The sequence below is a fragment of the Typopeltis vanoorti genome, chromosome 20, assembly GCF_054136105.1.
Source record: "Typopeltis vanoorti isolate ZY-2024b chromosome 20, IOZ_Tvanoo_1.0, whole genome shotgun sequence".
NCBI classification, from domain to species: Eukaryota; Metazoa; Arthropoda; class Arachnida; order Uropygi; family Thelyphonidae; genus Typopeltis; species Typopeltis vanoorti.
The window spans coordinates 63,927,454-63,950,000 of record NC_143568.1 but is presented as its reverse complement, the minus strand read 5'-3'; the positions used below and the strand labels follow the sequence as shown (position 1 = coordinate 63,950,000).

At 34.8% G+C, this 22,547-nt stretch overlaps 1 protein-coding gene across 1 annotated transcript in view; it reads right to left on the bottom strand.

The window, feature by feature from the left end:
- Window positions 1–20,631, bottom strand: part of LOC150095502 (cytochrome P450 3A8-like) — a 46,880-nt gene extending 26,249 nt beyond the window's left edge. Inside the window, exons 1-6 of the mRNA XM_090410004.1 lie at window positions 20,428–20,631; window positions 18,614–18,710; window positions 13,037–13,089; window positions 8,938–9,034; window positions 4,714–4,830; window positions 152–240 (exon numbers count right to left, since the gene is read on the bottom strand). Of these exons, the coding sequence (XP_090266130.1) occupies window positions 152–240; window positions 4,714–4,830; window positions 8,938–9,034; window positions 13,037–13,089; window positions 18,614–18,710; window positions 20,428–20,510 (536 nt within the window). The 5' untranslated portion in view covers window positions 20,511–20,631. The remainder of the gene's footprint in view (window positions 1–151; window positions 241–4,713; window positions 4,831–8,937; window positions 9,035–13,036; window positions 13,090–18,613; window positions 18,711–20,427) is intronic.
- Window positions 20,632–22,547: the final 1,916 nt, after the last annotated feature.

Here is a 22,547-nt window from a genome sequence, read left to right as displayed (position 1 = left end):
TCAGTGTATGTATGCTACCTGACTCCTCCATGGGTTTGACGTGTGAAACCCAAAAAATAGTCTTGGGTTTATAAGGTCATTTCTGCTTAATCTGGAATGCTCTCATTGTGCTTAATGATGCATAATATAGGGATATCGTACTTTTACTTACTTCTTACAGTCGACTGTCTTTTCTTTTTTTGCAGCTTCCAAGAAATTTTGTATTAAGGTGTCACCACATTCGTTGATAATCAAGGCTATCTGAATGAAAAGAAAGTTTGTAAGTGAAATTTTTAAGTATGTCAAGTTTACTTATACAAGGCAACATAATTTCACTAACTTCGTAAATGAATATTTTTTCCTACATGTATAACTAAATTCCTTGGTATGCTTTACGATAACAATACTAAAACCAGAGAAAATAAAATCTATAAGAATATGAAAGGCGTAACATATGTCCATAATGTACTCCTTATATTAAAAGTATCCGTAAACACAAACAACTATAGATATTATTTTAGACATATTAACTATGAGTCTAACCCCCAATCCCCCAACAATAACGAACCCTATTGTCTAGTGGGTGTGCAACGTAATCTATTAGATCCTCCATTATTCATTTCCTGGTCTGGGTTGCCGAGTGCTGCAATCAATAGGCTAAAAGTACAAATCTTACTGTGAGAATGAATGTGTGTGTGTGTGTGTGTGTGTGTGTGTGTGTGTGTGTGTGTGTGTGTGTGTGTGTGTGTGTGTGTGTGCGCGCGCTTGCGCTTGCGCTTGCGTGTGTTTTCCTCCTAATAATAACCCTATAGTTCGCCCACCGATTTGAGGTCCCTCGAAACTACTGCGCATGTCAGAAAAAGGAGAATCCATTCCGATAATAGGGTAATCAGTCTGTCTTCTGGGATGTAATAATAAACAAACTGAGTTTGTTTATTATTACAGGTCGGAAAATTTAGCTTTTCTTTTACGAACATTGCTGTTTTTAAAGTGTAACTATTTTGCTTGTATAACAGTTGGAAAAATGTACGTAGAGTGTTAATACGTGCAAATACTGTGGTCTACATAAAACAATGTCACTTCGCTCCATGATAAGTTTCCTTTTATTCTGGGACTTTTTAAAACAAAATCCAATTTCATGAAGTATTTTCCTAAAAGTTTCTCTTTTCCAAGGAAAATTAATTTTTTCTTTAAGCACAGGAATCAATTTCGGAACAGTTGGCACTCTTTTCTCGAATACGTAAAATTCGTGAATAGCTCTTCTTATAACGTCTACATCAAAATCATTCAAAGCTACGGTTTCGATGGTTTTCTTTACTCTGGCGCTTTTTTTTTTTTTAGGAGATTTAAATTTTGGCTTACCTTCACCTTTTGATTCCCTACGAATTCTTTTAACAGTCGACCCCGATACGCCCGTAATTGCACTTGCACGCTTTATGACTTGAGAAAGGGGAACAAGAAGACGGCCTTCTGACGATTCTTTTTCGCAGAATGTCAGCACATTATTCAATATTCTTTTGCAAGAGTTACTGAAACGTGTAACAATAGAACTTGTTGACTGTACTGGATCCATCATACAAATTAATAATAACAAAATAATGCAAAAAGAGAACAACAAAAATCAAGCTAGTACTAGTACAGCGACAGACAAGAAAGCACGTGATTTCGCATGTTGGCGACCAATTCGTACATCCTTCATTTCTTTCTCCCCTTCAGCATGAATCGACTATTCTTGGCACAAAGCCAAGAAGGGATCTAGAAATGGTGGGCGAACTAAACCAGGAGGTGTGTAGAATTTCATCAAGCGGCGAGAGAAAATCATGCACGCTTATGCGGATCGAAAAAGTTTAGTATTTGGCCTTTCAAACCGAATTTTTGAATTTTCAAACAGCCTACCTATGGTGTTAATACTAATGTACCATTCATTTACAATCAACCTTTGGTTTTGATATACATAAAAAATTAACCATTTATTTAACGATTATTAACAGAAGTGAGCAAAATGAGTAAGGGTAGATTTCAAGTTTAAAAAAAATTTCGTCTACCATTTAGTGACAATCCCTTTCACTTTATTTATAAAATATGCTCAAATGATTATCCATAAGTCAAAATCCTACACCTTCGATTGTAGTGGTTTATTTATGAAGGATAAAATCGGTTATTTGGTCGGCCAGACAGCGAACTGAAATGATCCAGGTATGCAAGAGCGGTCCTTGTCATTTGGAATTGAAGCAATAAGGTGTGTCTGCTGTGTAATATGTCTATTAATATCGTATTCCCTTTCAGTATAGTTTCCGGAATTAAAAAACCCGCTGGTCCCTATGAGGTAGACTAATTTACGTACAATATCAAGCAAGAACACTTTATATAGGATCTCGTCCCATATGGTATTTGAACCCAGGTCTTTGCAACCAAAGGGCATTGTCGATATTGAGTGTACTACGAAAGTTCTGTAAAACAGCAAGAAAGAATTCTGACAGATCTAATTGATGGCCTTTAATGTTATTAAACGTATAATACAAGCGATTATATGTCTTGTATAAAGTGAGGTTGGTATACCGATTGTTCGTTCATTTATGTAACGGTTTTCCTTCTTTGTAAAGTAGTTAACAGCAGCTGAGAGACAGGCGAACGCATTCTTTCCACTAGTAATGTACGAGATAAAATTATCGATGTATTTTTTTAAATAATTGATAAAAACTGTAAAGAAAACTTATAAGGATATTTCATCTACAAAAGTGTGTGTATGTGGTATTGGAAGCAGAAATTATTCGTTTTGCCAAGAACACTCATTGAGAGAGCCCAAGAAAGAAAAACAACTGAAGGAGATCATCTACCGTCCCTGTGATGAAATTGACAAGGTTGATAAATATTTGTAGTGCATCGTGCAACTTCCAGTTTCCAATTAATCATATAAATTGGTTTTCAGAGCGGTTTAAATTTGTATGCATAAAAAAATAGTAACAGTGGAAATTCTGAAATGGACGATAATACGACATGGTAAGATCTGTTTAACAAGAGGTTCCACGGCAGCATCTGATGAGTCAATATTTGTATTTCTGGTAAGATAAATAGACACTGTTAGATGATTTTAATTATTATTCCACATGTAAGAACCTCAGTAGCTAGGTCGGTTTGAACGAATCCCTTAGGTTGTAACAACTGAGGCTCTAGTCACGCCTAGGACGGGAAGTACTTTTATCAAAACATTTCATTCAACGGCGTGTCAGCCTGTCTCACACAAGAATGGAAAACTTTTTACTATAGCAAACTCGGGTTTTCGATTCCTCGAACCTCTCAGAAGAATAAATAAACGCAATTTGCGCACGAAAAATATCTAACATATGTTTCCGGGCATAGGATTAACGATCTTATCCAGAAGATATAGATACGAAACTGAACTATACCGATCATTGGCCTTAAAGTCCTGTAACTATTGAAGATTATTTTCATTATTATGATCTGACATGTAGTTCGTAAAGACGAGTGACCTAGACCTAGCTCTAAACGATATTTATCCTTCCAGGAGAGAGCTGTACAATAAAAGTCATACCTTCAACTAAATTGGATTATGTTCATTCATATTATGTTTATTACGATATTTTCTAGATTTTTCCGTATTAGTACAATTTGATTACCTACCAAACACAGTTTTGTCGGTTCTTTATAGACAAAAACAACACAGATTGCTTAAAAGACTGAATGTTTTCTAAAGAATTAAATTAAATTAAATTCGCTAACGTACAAACACCGTTTGCGCGGATCAATACAAATGATTCTGTGTCTCGTTGGAGGCTGTGAAACACTTGACGAGAGGGAAAATACTGTGAATATTCTGAGACAAAACAGTTTATTAGAATTTGTATTTTGTACGTCATTCCACAGAGGGAAATTTGAAACTCAGATTAGAAAAACCGATAACCCTTTCGTGGAGACCAAAAAGCATTTTTGAAGTCCAAAATGAGAGTTTAACGTCTCAGATAGAGTGGTGAGATTCCTCGCAATCTAAAGATCTATAACAAACATTCATATTACAGTACAGTTCAAACCAACATCCTCTTGACGGCACAACAAGGACTTTATCCACACGGCAACCTGAGCCAGAATCTCTCTATATCAATGCCCCAAGACTGTTATTTTTTCATATTTTCAAATTTGTTTCGTGTTTTATTTCTTATTATGCTGAGGACTTTATTTATATTTTGAAGTCATCAGCATAAAATTACGTCATAAAACACGGAATTAGTTTACTGATTAGTGAACACACACACACACACACACACACACACACATACACTGAAATGTGCACATCAAAGAGCATACTACGCAGCAGGAATAACGTGCTAACTACCTATCAAAGCATTAAGTACTATTTGCGTTTTTAAGAAGCCACGTTGCCATTATATGAACCTCTCTGATAGGACACCGAGTGTTTAAATACGTTAAATAGAAATGGTATAATGAGATGACGAATGCATGTATCCTATTTTATCCTAATATTAAACTATGACTGCTCTTTAATAATAAAAGTGTTCAAATATAAACCAAACTTTATTCTGAAGTGACGTCCGAGTTATTGTTTGTATATAATAATGAGATATGGCTTCGCTTGATTATCTACGTATTTTAAGTTTCAACTATTTTTGTATCAGTTTGCGTGATATTTTAATGATGAATTATCTTCAAAAAACCAATAGTGAGATTTAAAAAATATGAATATAAAACATTAAATACCTTCTTCATCTTGCCTGTGCTAAATGCTGGGCTCATGATAGTTCGTATTCTCTTCCATTCTTCTCCTTCTTGCAGTGACAGCATTTTATCTGGTATTGGATTTCCAAATGTAATGTGCTAAAATCCAATAAGTCATTATTAAAATAACTAATGAATTATTTTACAATTGATAACTTATTCCTAATGTACGTTATTCTGATTATAACAGCAGATAATGCAGTGGACATTATGTGCATGCATTTCAAAAAATAACGTAATAAACAACGCAATAAGATCTTTTTATGTAAAGGGCATTATTCGGATGACTTTATGTCATCCGAATAATGCCTATTTAGACATATTTTAATATGAATCCACTTTACTAAAGATTGAAAAATAAAGAAATAAATAAAATTGAAAGATTGAAAAATAAACAAACAAGCGACTTGCAACCCGCATCGATATGCAGCATATCGATGCGGGTTGCAAGTCGCTTGATAATCACGTGATCTTTCAGTGATAAAAAATCTTAGTGGCTTTAAGATAATTTTTTTCAGATGACGAGCTCATTCAAAGAGCTGATGGTGAAAGACTCGTGTACCTGCACAAGATGACTTCATAGGGGTGACGTTTGAATAAACATGAAATACAAATGCTTTATTGACCCAATCTGTGAAAGATGCGTTTTCATCTACAGTAGCGAACAAATGAATCGGAACAAGCCGAATTTCCGTCAGGTTTTTGGTTTCGGTTTGGCTTTTGTTTCAGTCACAATAACTTTAATTTGGTTTCGGTTTTGCTTTGGTTCACTGTTTTGGCTGAGTGCTGCGTGTTTTAACTGTCTCTACAATGTAATTGAAATAAAAAGACAAAAGGCTAGTTTTCTGGCAATTGAATAGATATTAAATGGATAAGAATCTTATATTGTTATATAGCCAGTAAGTGAAACTCAAGATCGATAACTACGATCTATGAGTTTCAATGCCGAAAAACTATCGGCAAAGGCAATTCGAAGCAAAGGTGGAGCAAGCTCCCTCACTATTCTTGATATTCTCTCATAATGTAAAACACAGCTCCTAGGAGATGTAATACTGTCATTACATTATGAGAGAGGGTAGACTGGTAGGGCTAATATATTTTATCTTTTAGACTGGTAGGGCTAATATATTGTATACTTTTAGTCAGGTTTGTTTTTGAACTAGGTTTGGTTTAAATATAGAGTTAATTACACCTGTTATTTTTAAATATTTTTAATCATTACTCACTGATGAGACCTCAAAAAAGGTTGAAACCGGTCTGGGTAATGACCTCCCTCATAATGTAATGACAGTATTACATCTCCTAGGAGCTGTGTTTTACATTATGAGAGAATATCAAGAATAGTGAGGGAGCTTGCTCTACCTTTGCTTCGAATTGCCTTCACTGATAGTTTTTCGGCATTGAAACTCATAGATCGTAGTTATCGATCTTGAGTTTCACTTACTGGCTATATAACAATATAGGATTCTTATCCATTTAATGTCTCTACAATGTTTAGTAATAGTCATCATTATCATCATGCATATCAAGGATTTAGGCCTAGCATGGCCTGTTCCGGCCTTAGAAGTCATCGTTTAAAAGGACGTTCTGGTTTTTCTTTTCCTAATGGCTTTTACTTTAAGGTTTGTTTTGGTAATCTTTCTGTTTTCATTCTTTGAACGTGTTCCATCCATTTATGTTTATATTTTTTAATTTTTTCTATTACTGGTTCTTGGTTTAATTCTTTCATAATTTCCAAATTGGTAGTATACTTTGCAGTTTTTCTCATAAACTTCATTTCTGCTGTTGTTAATCACTTATTGTTTTATTGTCCAGATTTCGCTTCCATACATTAAGACTGGTAGGGCTAATATATTGTATACTTTTAGTCTGGTTTGTTTTTGAACTAGGTTTGGTTTAAATATAGAGTTAATTACACCTGTTATTTTAAATTATTTTTAGTAATAGTGTTTTATGTTTTTAATAATGCAAACAAGTTGACACTCGTAGTGTGTTTTTACTGTTTTATTTATTTTGTGTATCTATTAAATGGATTCATCTCCAAGAAAGTTCTGTGTACTCTTTCTCAGCACACATCCGCGACTCAAAGACAAATGCTCAATGAGTGTGGTGTTGATTTGGTAATGTTAATGCGTTTTAAAAAGGTTTAGCGAAACAGGGTACGGTTTTTCCCCCTGAAACAAAAAGAAAAACACGGGCGAAAAAGGAAAAACTACACTTACTGATGATCGTCTACTAGTTAGGAAAAGCAAAATGAATCCAACATTGTCTGATATTGATTTACATAGACTTGGCAGTCACTGAGATTGATTCTGACATGACTATCCGTCGAAGATTGTTGGAAGCAGGGAAAACTGTCCACGGACCCCCCCCCAAAAAAAAAAAAAAAACTGCGAACGGTCGCTATGCAGAAAATGAGGGTCCAGTGGGCAAAAGTGTACAAAGATTGGATTGTTGAGAAGTGGGAGAAGGTCGTATTCTCAGATAAAAGCAATTTCTTTGTCCAAGGAGAGTGATTATCCTATGTGCAAATCAGAGGCTGAGAGACTTTTCCCGCCCACCTTCAACAAGCTTCTAAACACCCAGCTATAAAGAAGTTCTGGGGTTGTTTTACACATGAGAGCCCATGATCATTTCTTTGTCTTCACGGTATGATGAAAGTGACCAATTCATAAAACTATTGGAGAAAAGTGTGGTCCCACAAATCCAGGTAGACAAAGAACTCAACTACTAACAGGATCTTTTTTCATGCCACACTTCAATAAAAAGTGAAAGAGTTCCTCAAAAATCAAAAAAAAAATTCAGATAACTCCTCTGTTATCCCAATAGAAAATTTGTGGGTAACAGTGAAAACAGACTTGGAAAAGTAAATTGCGATATAAAAGACAACTTAATACAATCCATTATAAAACTACCGTTTCGATATGCAGAAATGAGAAAAATGTGTTCCACGTCGGTAAAATCCATGCCTAAGCGAATTAATGAATTTACTAGCATAATTTTGCTAGTTTTTCTTGTATAAATTATACTGCATAATTTACATTTTCTTCAAAATCTGAGCGTTCTGATTAATATGTTCGCTACTGTACGATGTACTGGTACCTTATTTTCCGAAATAAAATTTCTGAAATGTTACTCGATTATTCAAACGTTTTTTTTTTTTTTTCCACAATGGGTAGATTGGTGTTTCTGGGATTTCAGTTCACATTTCATTTTTGTCCTGTATTATTAATTCTATTTAGTTTACTCATTGATGTTATTTCTAGCAGTTTAATTTTATTTATGACGAGAACGAACTCGGTGTGTTCTATGATTCCTTTGGTTGTATTGTATTGTGCTTCATTGTAAAGACATGCGGATAGTAAAATTAAGCGCCACCATAGCGACAAAGCGAACTTCAAAATAGGGTGCACTTTAACCCGTAAGTTTACGTTATGAATTGCCAAGCACAATTTGAGCGGCAGCTAAATGAGAATTCTGTTAGCTAATCAAGAGAAAGTTATTCTCTTGATCAGAGGTCAGAAAACGAGCAAACTGAAAAAAAAAACAAAAAAACCCACAATACAACCGTAACCACAGAAAACTGCATTGATAAACCCACTATGTAAAATTATAATTACAGAAGTAAAAATTATACAGAATAATAACGAAACCTATTAAATTCAAGTTATGATAAGCAAGCGGTTGAACCGAGAATGATATTTTCCTCTAATTTATTCGAAGTTAATGCATTTTAGAAAGTGTTTAGAGAAAGCACGTGTCAGAATTTTTTTTTTTTGCTGTAAGCGCGTTAAAATAAGGTTTATCACAAAACAAAGAGTAAATAAATAATTAGAATTTCGAATTTATTGAAAGAGCTTGAAAAGCTTTGTGATACTTGCTTTCAACATCGTTTCTTGTTTCCATTCCTATAAAAATGTACAATTTTTAAAAGAGATGTGCCAGAAGGAATTTGAGAAATCTGGAGTGGACAGCAGAAAACCGAATTCTACAGATAGAAAGAGTATCTATTGTCCCCACTTTCGTTTAATTTTATCCCAGTGTTACATTCTTTTATTTCAACTATTGGTCTAACTAATGTATTGCTTTACTTGAAGTTGAGATAAAATTATAAACATGAGTGGAAACTTAGGTTGTCATTCATTTCCATCTCGATTAAAACTCGAGGTTTAAGACCAATCACAAAAGCTGTTTCTTTTAACTTACCCTTCTGTTTATGAAGTAATTAAAATCCTTGACTAAGATCTCTTTAATGAGCTCAGGTTCTGCAAGAATAAGACCTGGGCGTCTACCTTCGTATGTCCTGTAAAACAAAATTATAAAATTGTTCTGCCTCAAACGAAACTTTAGAAACTTTAAATATTATATAAAACAATACACATTTGGCTGCTGTTGTGATGTCTCATATGAATCTTGAAACCAAATAAATTATTGATGCAGTTATCTCAAAAAATGAATTTAATTAAATCGGACATCATCGTACATTTTCCCCCGAGAAGTCCCTTAATCATCTGGCTACCTTTCATCGTACCCTTATGTCTCTCATGACAGTGTCACCTCCCCTCCCACTGGAAAATCATTTGATGAACGGCCATATTTTCCCTTTATTTTTTATTTTATTTGTCTCTCAATACAAATTCAAACAGCACTCAGAAACGTATCATGTTATTAGTAACTTAAAAGGATCCAAAAGTGATATTTCGCAAGTTTCTCTCTTCTTCTTCTTCTTCTTCTCTCTCTCTCTCTCTCTCTCTCTCTCTGTCTCTATTTCTCATCCGAAACTATTTTCTCACATAAGTAATGATGAATAATAGGTATTTTGTTAAGTAGCAAACAACTGGGATAGCATCATAACAGTTCTTTAAACATGATGAAGAGGAATATTAGCAAATTAGCAAAACACAACACCGAGAAAGGAAAATGAAACAGAAAAAAATTAATCATCATCGTACTGAGCAGCATTACTAGCTGTAAACAAATAAAGTGTTTTGTAATTTTTCTGAACGCTCTCAACTGCCAGCAGAAGCTACACGAATTCCCTCTCAGAGATACTCTGTTTTGGAAGTTATCGCTTTCAAATCCGGAGGTATTGATCCAAAATCCTCCTTCCAAATGTTATATTTAATGGAATAGAGATGAGAGATGATCTATTCATTTCATAGATGTTCCTTCTCTCATTGACTCCTTCCAATTGCTTTCTTACAGAGACTATATTTCTAAATTGTCTTTCTATAGCTATTTTCACGGGTTCTTGGTGTTGAACTGACCGACACTATTCCTCCTCTTCCCACTAATCATTTACACGGATTGCTGCTAGTCAACATATATTTACTCCTTAATTACAAACTCCTCGAACAAGTTTCATCTCTTCCTTTAATATAATACATTGAAACAGTTGTCTCCATCCACTCTTCCTCAGCACATACAACCTGCAACAATGGTTTCGAGATCTTTCGCCTGCGAGGTTAATAAATAATTTTCAGCATGTGATTTGTTCCGTTTCAGTAATTTATAAAATCACAAATATATCATATCGAATACTGTCGCTAGAAATTAAACATTAAAACAGAATAAATTGTTTGTATTTGAGCCCTCATCACTTGATGACATAAAAGCTGAGTCGGTACAGAGGAACCCTTTGGTCGAAATTACCTGAGTTCGAATCCCTTTTACGACGGAAGGTAACTTTTCAATGCTTTTCGTCTAAAGGTGAGCTAACTGATATCATATACGGATAACAGGGATTTATGCTCTCTGAAATAAAAGTTTTCTTGTCCCAAAACCAGGCATAGCGGACTCCTGAACTCAGTGAATTACAGACAAAAATAATAATGAATCAGTAGTGGTGCGATAAACCCTAGACAACAAGAAATCATCATAAACGAAACATAGGTGACGTCATGTGTGAAACTGCAATTGTTTCCTTAGTTCAGAGCGCTGCAATCATTTTCTTTGTGCTCATTAAAATTTGAATAAGCCGAGATGTTTTGTATTTCAGGATTTTTAGCACCATCACGACTTAGAAAAAACGACTGTGGAAGTCTCATTATATCGGATCTCTCGAGATGCTTCAGTTATTTGCCGTACTGTCATCCCAAGTCTTTCAAAATCATCAGCAGCCATTTGTTAAGCTAGTGTCGATGTTTGAGTGAGACACGATGCTCACCAGTACTGAAACAGTATGTTAGAGTGGAAAGTCTCGCACCACTACCGCTCCAACATCTCCTTTTTGGTAAATAAAAGGTTGAAAAAAAATACATATATATATATCATGATTATCATTTTAGAGTAAACTTTCCAAGTTTACTCTAAAACTGTCTGTCCATAGTTCTCCTTTCCCATGGTATTCCTACAAATCTAATAATATCATCAATCCACCATTGTGCAATGCTTTAAGTATTGCATAATCTCATGGGATCCAATCCAGTATTTTTTTTGTCCATCGTTGGTCTTGTCTTCGAGCAATACTCCCAGCCCATTGCCACTTCAGATGTTTCACTCTTCCTATGATTTCAGAGACTTTGGTTTGATCTCGTACCCATGTATTCCTATTGTGATCCAATCTTATGATACCAAGCATACTTCTTTTTAATTTTTGAATTTCCTTTGCATTCAGTGTACATGGTTCAGAGCCATATGTCAGTAGGAAGAATACATTGGTTAAAAACCTTTCTCTTCAGGCATAATGGTAGTTGGCTTTAGAATATTAAATGTAATTTTCCAAATGCTTTACACCCAAGCATCCCTTTTAATTTCATCCATGATATTATGTTCTATTGATATCTGTTGTCCTAAGTATATGTAGTAATCTACTTGTTTAATTTCCTTATTATTGATTTATTTTATTTCTAGTTGGACATAGCTATTGAACATAACTTTGGCTTCTTTAGGTTTATCTTTAGGCCAGCTGTTTTGTTAGCAGTTTGGAGTTCATAGATATGCGTCTGCAATTCATGCGCAGTTGAAGTAAAGATAATTATGTCATATACAAAGCGTAAATGGCTTAAATATCTTCCATTTTTCTTCACACATTTCCCTTCCCAATCAAAAAGTTTGAATATTTCGTCTAGGCACGCTGTGAATAATTTTATAGATATTGTGTCACTGTGTCTTATACCTCTCTGTATTCTCAAAGTAGAGATGTTTCTATTGAATGAATTGTTGCTATGGAATTGATATACTGATTTGATGATCCTAATGGATGGCTCCTCCACTTATTGCTTTCGTAATGCTTTAAGTATTGCACAAGTTTTAAGTGAACCAAGCCAATAAAACGAAGACATAGTGGAAATTGATATTCGTTACACCGTTCAATAATCTGTGTACAACTTGGATATATCCAAGTCTCATTTGTCCAAAAAGTGTTGAGTTCCATAATTAGGAAGTTTAGATAATGTAATTTAGTTAGCTTGACATTTCTCTGTTGCACCCCTCTAAGGGTAAGTATTTTAGAGTTATTGACTCGTCACTGCCACGTCAATAGATTAAGAGCAATTGACGTGGCATAATCTTTGGTTTTAAATTTACATGGCAAGCAGTTTATATTTTTACAAATCTAGACGAATCCTTATTGAAATTGATTTGCAAATAGCTCCAGTTATCTTGAAAGAGAGGAAAAATTCTTGATTAGATTTGTGCATGTCTCCAAATCTTTGAGAGAGAGAGAGGATTCTTGATTAAATTTACGCAAATCCAAAAACTCTGAAAGATCAATCCTCAACTGGTTGAAAGTTAGACTTCCGTGGCAAAATTCATTCATCAATCCTCCTCAAAAGATGACTTTTTCATACAGATCTTTCTTTTGATAAAAGATATAAAAACTCGGATATAAAAACTCCAGTGATGAAGCTCAGCGGTTATGTGAATTATAAACTTAGACATTTTAGTTTATAGGAAAGAGTTTTCTCAAGTTGGGGTAGGAGTTAAATGTAGAATATTCATTCGACAACTACCCAAATGTTCCTTGAATAATATTTATATATTTTTGTAAACCTTAGTAATTAATGAAAGATAACACCTTCAATTGTCATTGATCATATATTCAGGTTTGCATTTAGTCATGAGACAAGTAGAAGTGGTGGAAATGGATTACTTCAGACGCAATATGAGCGCCTCCCGTTACGATGGTTTGTAATAATATAGACACGTTCTGGAAAAGGATCACTTTAAAGGTAATGGAGAAAAGAATCTTACGGGATGAGAATTGGAGGAATCGGGTGGAGGGGAATCTGACTACAGGCAGCTGCTTAGATCTACAGAAACCTGAAAGAAGAAGAAGACTTAAATAACTACATTATATGCTTACCCAAACATCTTTCCGTATTTCCGGTACAATTCCAGTTGTTTAGTATGAATTTCCTACAAAAACAATAAAGTAAAATAAGGAAAAGTATCTCATACTATAATTAACACATCCAAATTATCAAAATAGCATACGTTTTAATGAAGAATGGTTTTGATTATAACGATAATAATAAATGAGATATGAAACTATTTCATTGCAGCTAGAATTATAAACAAATCAGATAGAATTAAGTGTTATTATATTGAGTCTGGTAATTCTCGTGTAAGGAGATAAAAAAGTTTCGAATATTCAAATGTGATCAACAAATTTAAACAACTATATACATCCTTAAGAAAAGGACATACTGCTATCATCCTTGCAAAACCGATGATTTTTATGGTTCCACAAGATATTCTCAATTTTCAAGAAAGAATATAAAGTTATAACATAAAAAGATCGCAAGGTAAAAATCAAATAAGTGCAGAGCAAAAATAAGAAAACAGTATTCAGCTAAATTCATCAAATGCAAAGAGCATACAAGACGTCGATTTTAATAAGCTGTGATCCAGATGGTAAATGAATATCATGCGTGAGATCATAATCTTTATAGGGAAGCCTGAGGTGACTCGAAAAGTTCCATGTTTGGTCATTAGGATAGGAATTCCGCATAATATAATTCTTAGGCTATCTCTGTATGAATGCATTGTAGTTTTACAATCTTCTTTGGGTAGCATTCATGCTCACAACACGTCATCGGTCCGACACACATACACACGAGGGTCCGAAACCCTTGGCAGAGCATTTTCTGTATGGGTAAGACTAAAGAAGAAACCCGGTTTTTGAATAACTTTGAAAAATAAAATTTGAATATATATATATATATATATATATATATATATTTATTTATTTATTTATTTAACTTGTTAAAATTTACATTAGACGATAGGTAACAAGGACTATTTACATATTATAAGTATATATACAGTATATATATATATATATATGGGAATAAATTTTTAACTTGGGTATATTGTATATTAGGATAACCAAGCAATTTTATATGCTTGGTTATTTTATTAGCACCTAATCCCAAGTATGCAAACAATTAAGTTTGCGCCTGAAATAAAGTTCAAGTCTAAAGATGGTACAACACCAGGGCAACTCCATGTTGGATTCCACTCCTCCATGAATTTCGTGACAGTTCTTGTTTCTTTGAAGTACTCAAGTTCTAATAAAAGCCTGCTTTTTTTGGAACTTGACCGACGTAGGATATACATGAGGGTTTGTGCAGTTTCAATGATGAATGGGTGCTGGTTATTTCTTGTCTGTTTCTGGTAGAAGCTGTAGATGACGGCCTTAGCGCAGATGAAGAGGAAATTGCATGTTCTGTGTCTGTTCTCTTCTGTATGGACTAAATTCCATACAGAAGAGAATAGAGACCGGGGTGCTAGAAGCAGTATTCAGGGCATAGGTGATTATCACTTTGTTTGCGTGACAGGTTAGATATGTGTGTTCCAAGGTGCCTGAAACGTCACAGAATAGACACAGATCCGTTTCTCTTAGCTGAAATTTGTAGAGCTTTGAAGGAGTTGGCAAGATGTTATGCCATAGTCTCCACTGTATGTCGGAATCTGGTTTGGCATACTTCGATTTATATGGCAGATCCCACTGAAAACTGAGTGGCATATGCAGCCTTGTAGATGAGAGGGTTAAGAAGGGCGAGGTTGGAGACACTGACATGATGAAGTGGTATATTTTCTTGTATTTGGAGGGAAGAATTGGAAGTGAGGCTTAGAATGTACTAGATGAAATATCGGCTCCGAGCAGTTTCTAGAAGAAATACGGATTTCCTGAGGTGTAGCGATATCTGGATAGGCTTTTATAATGGAGACGCAGTTGTTGATATTGCTTTTCGGTTTTGGGGTTCTTCATTGGTAGGCTTGTGAATGCTTTTCACTTCAGGATCTGGGTTAGGAGGTCCCCTATGACTCTTATTACTGCCCAGTTCCATGTAGGGAAAATAAAAGGCTGGCCAGTTGTGGAACTTGTTATGTTTTTGTTCGAAAATAGTGGTTCTGTAAGTACTGTTGACTCTGTTGATCCTGTAAGTGTGTGATGAAGTCCTGTGTTTTTCCACCGCTGTAGAGCATCTTTCTAAAAATGAGGTAGTTTAGAGGAGATGGTGCAGGACTGGCCATTCGCAAGATTTTGGGAAAGTGTAAGTCCTCTGGTGGGTGATTTCGTGATGGAATCGAAGATGGTTACATTAGTGTGATTGCATTGAAGTGTCTTTAGGAGGAGGATTATCCTGAAGGATCTAATCTTGTTTGCAAGAGAAATCAGGCCTTGACCTCCCTGCTGAGTGGCTTGCAGAGTTGAGGGTATGTTGTCCAGTGAGTTTTGTTCCAGAGGAAACGTTTGATTTCCTTTTGAATGTGGTAGTGAAATTCTTCAGGAGGTGTGAGTATTTTGAGGGTATGCCATAGGACACTCGCAGCCATCTGGTTAACTATAAGTATTCTTCCTCTAAGTGAAGACATGGAACGAACGCTATTCCATTTATCTAGCACCTGTTTAAAACGGTTGTACAGATGCGCCCAGTTCAGTGTGTTATATATTTTGGTGTTGCCAAGGTGCACACCTAAGTATCTTTGTCCTTCGCTTGACCAGGTACATTCGATCGGAGAATCATTTCTAGACTTCCATCTGCCTGACCACAAGCCCGTCATTTTTGCAGAATTTAATTTGGCCCCTGAGGCTTGTGCATATAGTCTGCGTGCTTCCTCGGTTACTGTCATTTCCTCTTCATTTCGGACTATTACTGTGACGTCATCGGCATATGCTGATAGCATAATGGAAATTGGAGATGATGGTGTCGTGTACTCTTTTTAAGAGGGGTTCTATGGCCAGTGTGTATAATTGTCCTGAGAGGGGACATCCTTGCTTGATCCCTCAAGAATATGACAAAGTGCGAGTGAGCCTGTTGTTGATTTTTAAACAGAAGTGTGCATCTCTATAAAGCAATTCAACTGTTTCAATGATGAGAGGACCATGGCCAAATGTCTTTAGAACTTCATAAAGGTATACTCGTACTCTACCCTGTCGAAAACCTTCTCCTGGTCAAGGCTAACGAGTGCTAGGTTTTCATGTTGGCTGTTTGTGATGTGGATGAGATCTCTTATTAAATGAAAGTTATTACGTGATCCTCCTGGGACAGAGTACGTTTGATGTTGGCCAATAACGTCAGGCAGTGTTGGCTTTATTCGGTTTGCTATAACTTTGGAAATGATTTTGCAATCGTTATTAATTAGGGAGATTGGATTCCAGTTTCGGATATTCGTGTGGTCTCCCTTCTTTGGTATCAATCGCGCTACTGGAGTCGAGACGGATTGTGGGAGACCATTGATGTAGGCTTCTTACAGTGTTTTGAGGAGAAGCGGTCTGAGTTGATTCCAGAAGACTTAGAAAAACTCTGATGTGAGACCATCAAGGCCAGGAGATTTGTTCTTTGGCAAAGATGTGCATGTGCGGTTTTCAGTTCATCTAGCGTAATTTTGTTTTTTAAGTGGTTCCGATCTGTTGCAGAGATTTTTTGTTTCTTTCAGTATTTCGAATTTTGGAGGAATTTGGTACACCTACTTGAAATTTGATTCAAAATATTCGAAGGTAGGATAGATTTGTATTTATAAAGTGTTAGAAGTTGTACTGACTAGAAGTAATATGAGGAGGACAAAATGATGTTTAATTTTTCCGAGGTGCAGAGCCTGTGAATTTTATGTACACCTGCCAGGAAATGTTAGAAGTGTAAGTCAGTCCAAGAGGGGAGTCGAACGTTGAGCAGAGATGGATATTAGATTATGAAAGATGAGGGCAAGCGCAGTGCGATCTTTCCCAGTGAAATAGGATAGGACTGTATTTTGATAGCAGAGAAGTTGATTTCGTAGTCTTCACCCAATTAAATATAGCTAGGAGATCTACTTTATAACAGGCACATTTATTATTTGTGATCACCGCTACTAGACTGTCATTTTGGTGCGCAGGCCTGCCAGCTCTTTGTGACGATTTTTTTCTTCAAGAGATAATGCTATTTAATGATATGAAGTTTAATATGAAACTCAATATGATATCATAGAGATTAATCAAATTGCATGATATCGAAATTATAAGCTATGATAACATGGTATTATATTATGATAACTACTTGCTAGCTTAATATCAAACTTAATATCACTTCATGATATATCACTTCACTAATAATATTAATGAAGATATTACGACTTTATTTCATGTTGACTTGAAATAAATTCATAGTAACCTGTCGCATAAATTAGATTAATATCTTCAATAATGTAAAACTACTTCAATTTCAACGTCTGGTTGCATTATTAGCTCTCTGTTCTACCTAGAAATTGGTAATGATATTTGGATTTCAACCTATCGTCTCAACTATTTTAATCACGCAGTTTGACTTACCATTTCCTAATTTACGCTCATGCGTAAATAGGAAATGGTAAGTCACTTTTTACCGTTTAGGCATTCGGAACGAAATCCTACAGAATAGGTTGGTTACTCCTTATCTCTGGAGGTATCCTATGACTTTAGCCTGTGTGTTCATGGGGCCGATTTTCTTGCTTCGGGATGAAAAGCCCTGCTCCCTATGCCCGAGATCGTCTAACTTGGCTATGGCAGATCCGTGAACTCCTCACGTCTAATGTGTCTTTTAGACAAACTGCTCTACAATGATTCTCAACTGCAGAGGATCTTCCCTTCTTCATTTTAGTCCACCGAAATTTAGAGGTGTTACCTTTGAGTTGTCATTCTCAGAGGACCATCAGCTACATGAGGACCAATTGAGATAAAATCTCTGAAATATCTCAGTCGTTGACGGGAAACGAACCTACGACACTCCTTCCCCAGGAATATGGATGCGAAGCGCATAGCCACTAGGCTAACCTTGCGGACGACTTACATTTGCATTGCTATAATTATTAGCTATTCATTTCATTATTGAAAAGTGATAAACTGTTCAATTAATGTAGGAACCTATTGCTGACTTTTTCCGCTTAATTAGTGGTAAAAGGCAATTACTTCACTTCAAGAGATTTCGAAGTCTGAATTCTGAAAGTTATTCAGCATGTGATTCATCTGAGATATCTCTTTAGAGCATTAATTCGATGAAAGCACAATAATTCCTACTGCCCTACTTAATAGATCTCTAGGAATTAATGGTAATTGAATTTATTAATATAACTGAAACAATATTTTCCTAATTTAGATTCCAGTCAGGTCTAACTAACCTACTCACCCCCCCCCACCGTAACATTCATACATATACGTATAATTGGGGCATATACCGTAGGTATATAACTGTGGATTCTTTTAAACGCAAATCTCGTATCGCGTCATTTACTGTTTATCACACGAATATTCTTTTTATCATATTCGTTTTCACCACTTGTCTGCTTCATGAAGTTTAAGTCAGTCAATTTTTCAATCAAAACTTTTATCAACTTAAATAGTTTTTTTTCTTTAATCAAATAAAAAGCAACATTAATCTTAAACCGTTAGGACTTCTCGTGAAAACATCAGGCATCTTACCTTTCCAAATATTTCAAGAAATGTCCCAACTAGTGGATAAGGTTTCAAACATGGAATGCCTTTTGACTGCCAGTAGTTATGGGTCTTGGTAAGATAACTGAAATAAAATAGAAAAACGACATCTGAGTAGATAAATCAGATTAGATTCGAATTATCTAGCGTTTGACGCTTGTGGTTTTGTTATCAGAGAAAATTCTAGCACTCAGCGAAGAAGAAAATTTTCAAATTTACTGACGTTATTTTTGTTACTTAGTGATATGTTGTTTCTACTGTAAAACACTGCTCGAATTTTATTCTGAATTTTGCACTCTGAACAAGTAAACGTTTAACGTCAACCAGGTAACTGTTCTTAATTGTGGGTTTCATGCTATCACGGTAATTGGCTTACTCTTTTGTAAATAAGATTTTGTTTTAGTGAGATATCCATTATTTTTTGAAACGAAGTAGGTAAAACAATCGAGGAATAAAATCTATACATTGATTAAATGATGCGACTTATAGAGGTGTCTACAGGGGCTGTGGTTGATGGTTGTTTGGAATTACGGTCGAAACAGTTATGAGGAGTGTGTTATGGGTTTCTCTGGTAGGTTTCTCTATTTCGCAAGATAAAAATAATTGTTTCCGAAAGGAAAGACTTTGACAGCTCCAGATCCGACTGGTTTAGTTTCATTGAAGATTTCTTCATAAAATGTTTCGCCCTAAATGGGTTTCTAAATCAGCTGTTTAGAACTAATGTGTCTTTTAGTCTAACTGCTCTACAATAATTCTCATCTGCAGAGAATCTTTCCTTCTTCATTTTAGTCCACCGAAATTTAGTGGTGTTAGATTTGTTGTCATTCTCAGGGGACTATCAGCTACATAAGGACCAACTGAGATAAAACTTTGGTAGAAGTTCAGCTGAATGAGGCATGTTCACGATGTGTCAAGGAGCACGAAGAGAGGAAGGTAAGGAAGAGAAGGAGATGGAGGAGAAAAAGCCTTGAGACTGCGATTGCAGACAATCATAAAAAGGTGCAATTAGTTTCGTAAATTCAGTCTTCTATATAATAATATTTTTCATTTTCACTCCGCTGACCCAGAGTTGTTTCAGTCTATACATTAAAGACATAATTTTGTTTTGCACAATTTTTCTATTAAAATGGTTCAAATGAAATGAAAAAAAAAAAAAAAACATAACTATATTCTAAATACTTGCCCTTAAATTTCAATATAAACTCGAAAAGTATGGCATGACTAATAATATTGAATTCCAATTCAAATTATAATATTTGGAACAATTTCGACTTCATTTTTATTAATTAAGGATTATTAATTTGCACAGTGTTGAATTTGCAATAGAATTAAATTCAATATTATTTTACCCACCACCAGAGGTCAATACTGGGACATTAAGCGAACGCAATGAAAGGTCTGAATTACTGGCTGAAGTAAAACCACAAAAGAAGTGAAATATTGATTCCTAAATGATATCATGGTTTGTCGTATTTGTATAGTATTTACAATAGAGATACAGTTTTATGAATAAGAATCTTATTAATCTGTTCCAAATTGGGATTTTCATCTTTACGTATTTTCATAATCCTTATTTATTAATTTTATTTTGGGTAAAGCAGTAGACTCGTGAATTATAAATGACATTCATAATTTATTATTAGTATTAGCAGTACTTCATACCTGTTTATATTATGCTTCTGAAAGTTTAGAAGGAATTAGGGGATGCGGTCGGTATTTGCTTTTTTTTTAATATACTGACACACATACGTTTCGTTATAGTAACGAAGAGAATTAACTGTAAACAGGAAGCTTTTACTTACAAGTATGACGCAATCAGAGTCGCCAGCTGAACAACTACTGCATATAAAAGCCAGTTTGGAATGCTAATTTCGAATATCTCCATTGCGAAGGCTGTCGTCCAACTCCCTGTCGTGTGTAAAGAGTTTCTGGGAATAGTTAACAATTCTTCGCCACCAAATGAGATATCAGGTTTGTGCTTATCCACCCGTGACAGCTGTAGTGTATCACTTGCACACTCGATTTATATAGCGTATGTGTGCGCTCTGTGACGTCACTACGTACAACACACGATAGTTGACATCGCATTTAAGGAAAGTTGCATCACATCCCTTTTTTTGATGTATCAATGTGGAAATTGCGACTGAGTTCCTGCTATGAAATTATCAGTTGTGATAATGTTGTCTTAGTAAAATATCCAAAAAAGGTGATATTATCGTTTCTTATACCATTCCAAATGAGATAAATTGAGAGTATCACCGAGTATAATGGTAAAGAAGTGTTCCTTGGACTGTCGGTTGTCAGTACTTCTCCAGACGTTTTTTTATTTATTTTATTTATTTTTTTATTTTAATTATAGGTTTATGCAACTGTTTTGCACAATTTCTGTAATATCAAGTTTCAAAAATAGTTTGCAAATAAGTATCTTCTTTGCGATAATTTTCGGCTTTGATTTAGACAGATCTTTCTTCCGAGTTTTAGGTGTGTTTAAAAAAAAAAAAAAAGAAAGAAACAGTGGTCCCCAACGAAAATAATTTCCCGCCTACATTAAAAAATAAGTGATGTGAAAAACCACTATGGAAGATTGGATTTTGTATTAAAAATGATGATTCGTATCAAACGGGGCATAATTCTTTGATAATTTTCTTAATTTCTTGGAAGAATTCACTAACATTTCTGAAGGCGAGTCGATAAGTTGCTGTTTTACTTAAGAACACTGCACATTTTTCTTCGCATGAAGACAAGTGCACTTATATCACAAAGATGTGCTTCGATGAATTTGTTAAATTTGTAAAAGATTTATTATAGCGGTAATGGAGAGATTGCGTGTTTAGTTTATCATTATTGAAGAGTAAAAGGGAGTATGCACAGAATGGAGGATGGTTTCGTATAGCTAGACGTGATCGTAGGATAATGTCGTTTATCCCAATTGTGAAATTCAAAACAAGAAAAAATGGAAAGAAATTAGCACGTCTGCCTCAATTAGATACTTTTCTACAACACTGTAGCAGTATTAACTCAAGCATCTAAAGTAACTGCGAATTTCAGAAGCACTTTGTATTAAGGTAGATAAGAAAGGGTATTTCAGGAATATAATGCACGATAATCTCTTCAGATCCAATAAAGTAATCGCTCGATGGACAAACAGATTACCTCCTGATATCGAAATCGACGCAACAGTATACCAGTATACAATATATATATATATATATATATATATATATATATATATATATATATATATATATATATATATATATATATATATATATATATATATATATATATAAGAGAGAGAGAGAGAGAGAGAGAGAGAGAGAAAGAGAGTAATACTATTAGTTCTAACATCAATTTTTTTGAAATGTTTAAAACAAGACCTTTAGGCATAAAATATAAAAATAAATAACTTACTTCAATTACGCCAACGATCGACTAACTGGGAAGGGGCTCTGAAAGGCGTAGAAAGAGTTCTGTAGTCATCAGTTGCAATCGAACCCGTAATTGGCTTTCTTCTGGAGTTCTTATTATATTTGTATTTTATTATTATCTAATTTTTTAAAATTATTATATATGTATGTATATATAAATCATAGACGTAATTAGTTCGTACGAAATGCAAGAATTAAATTAGAATGTGACTGTAAATTACTGTATACGAAAGGTCGATACAACGGATCAAAGAGACGACTGTTCCTGAGGCGAAATTCTTTGTACATCTGAAAGATGAAGCTTTTAAGACATTTCATCTCCTGTGAAGAATATCGCCGACAGTAATTATACACGACAAGCCCATTTCTGATGAAGATTCACTATAGTGACAGTTAAGCTAAATACTGTATTAAGTGTTTGTGATTCTATTATTACAACAATCACTAGGGTTGAAATGTATTTGCAATAACAATGTAGAACAGTATCAATTTGA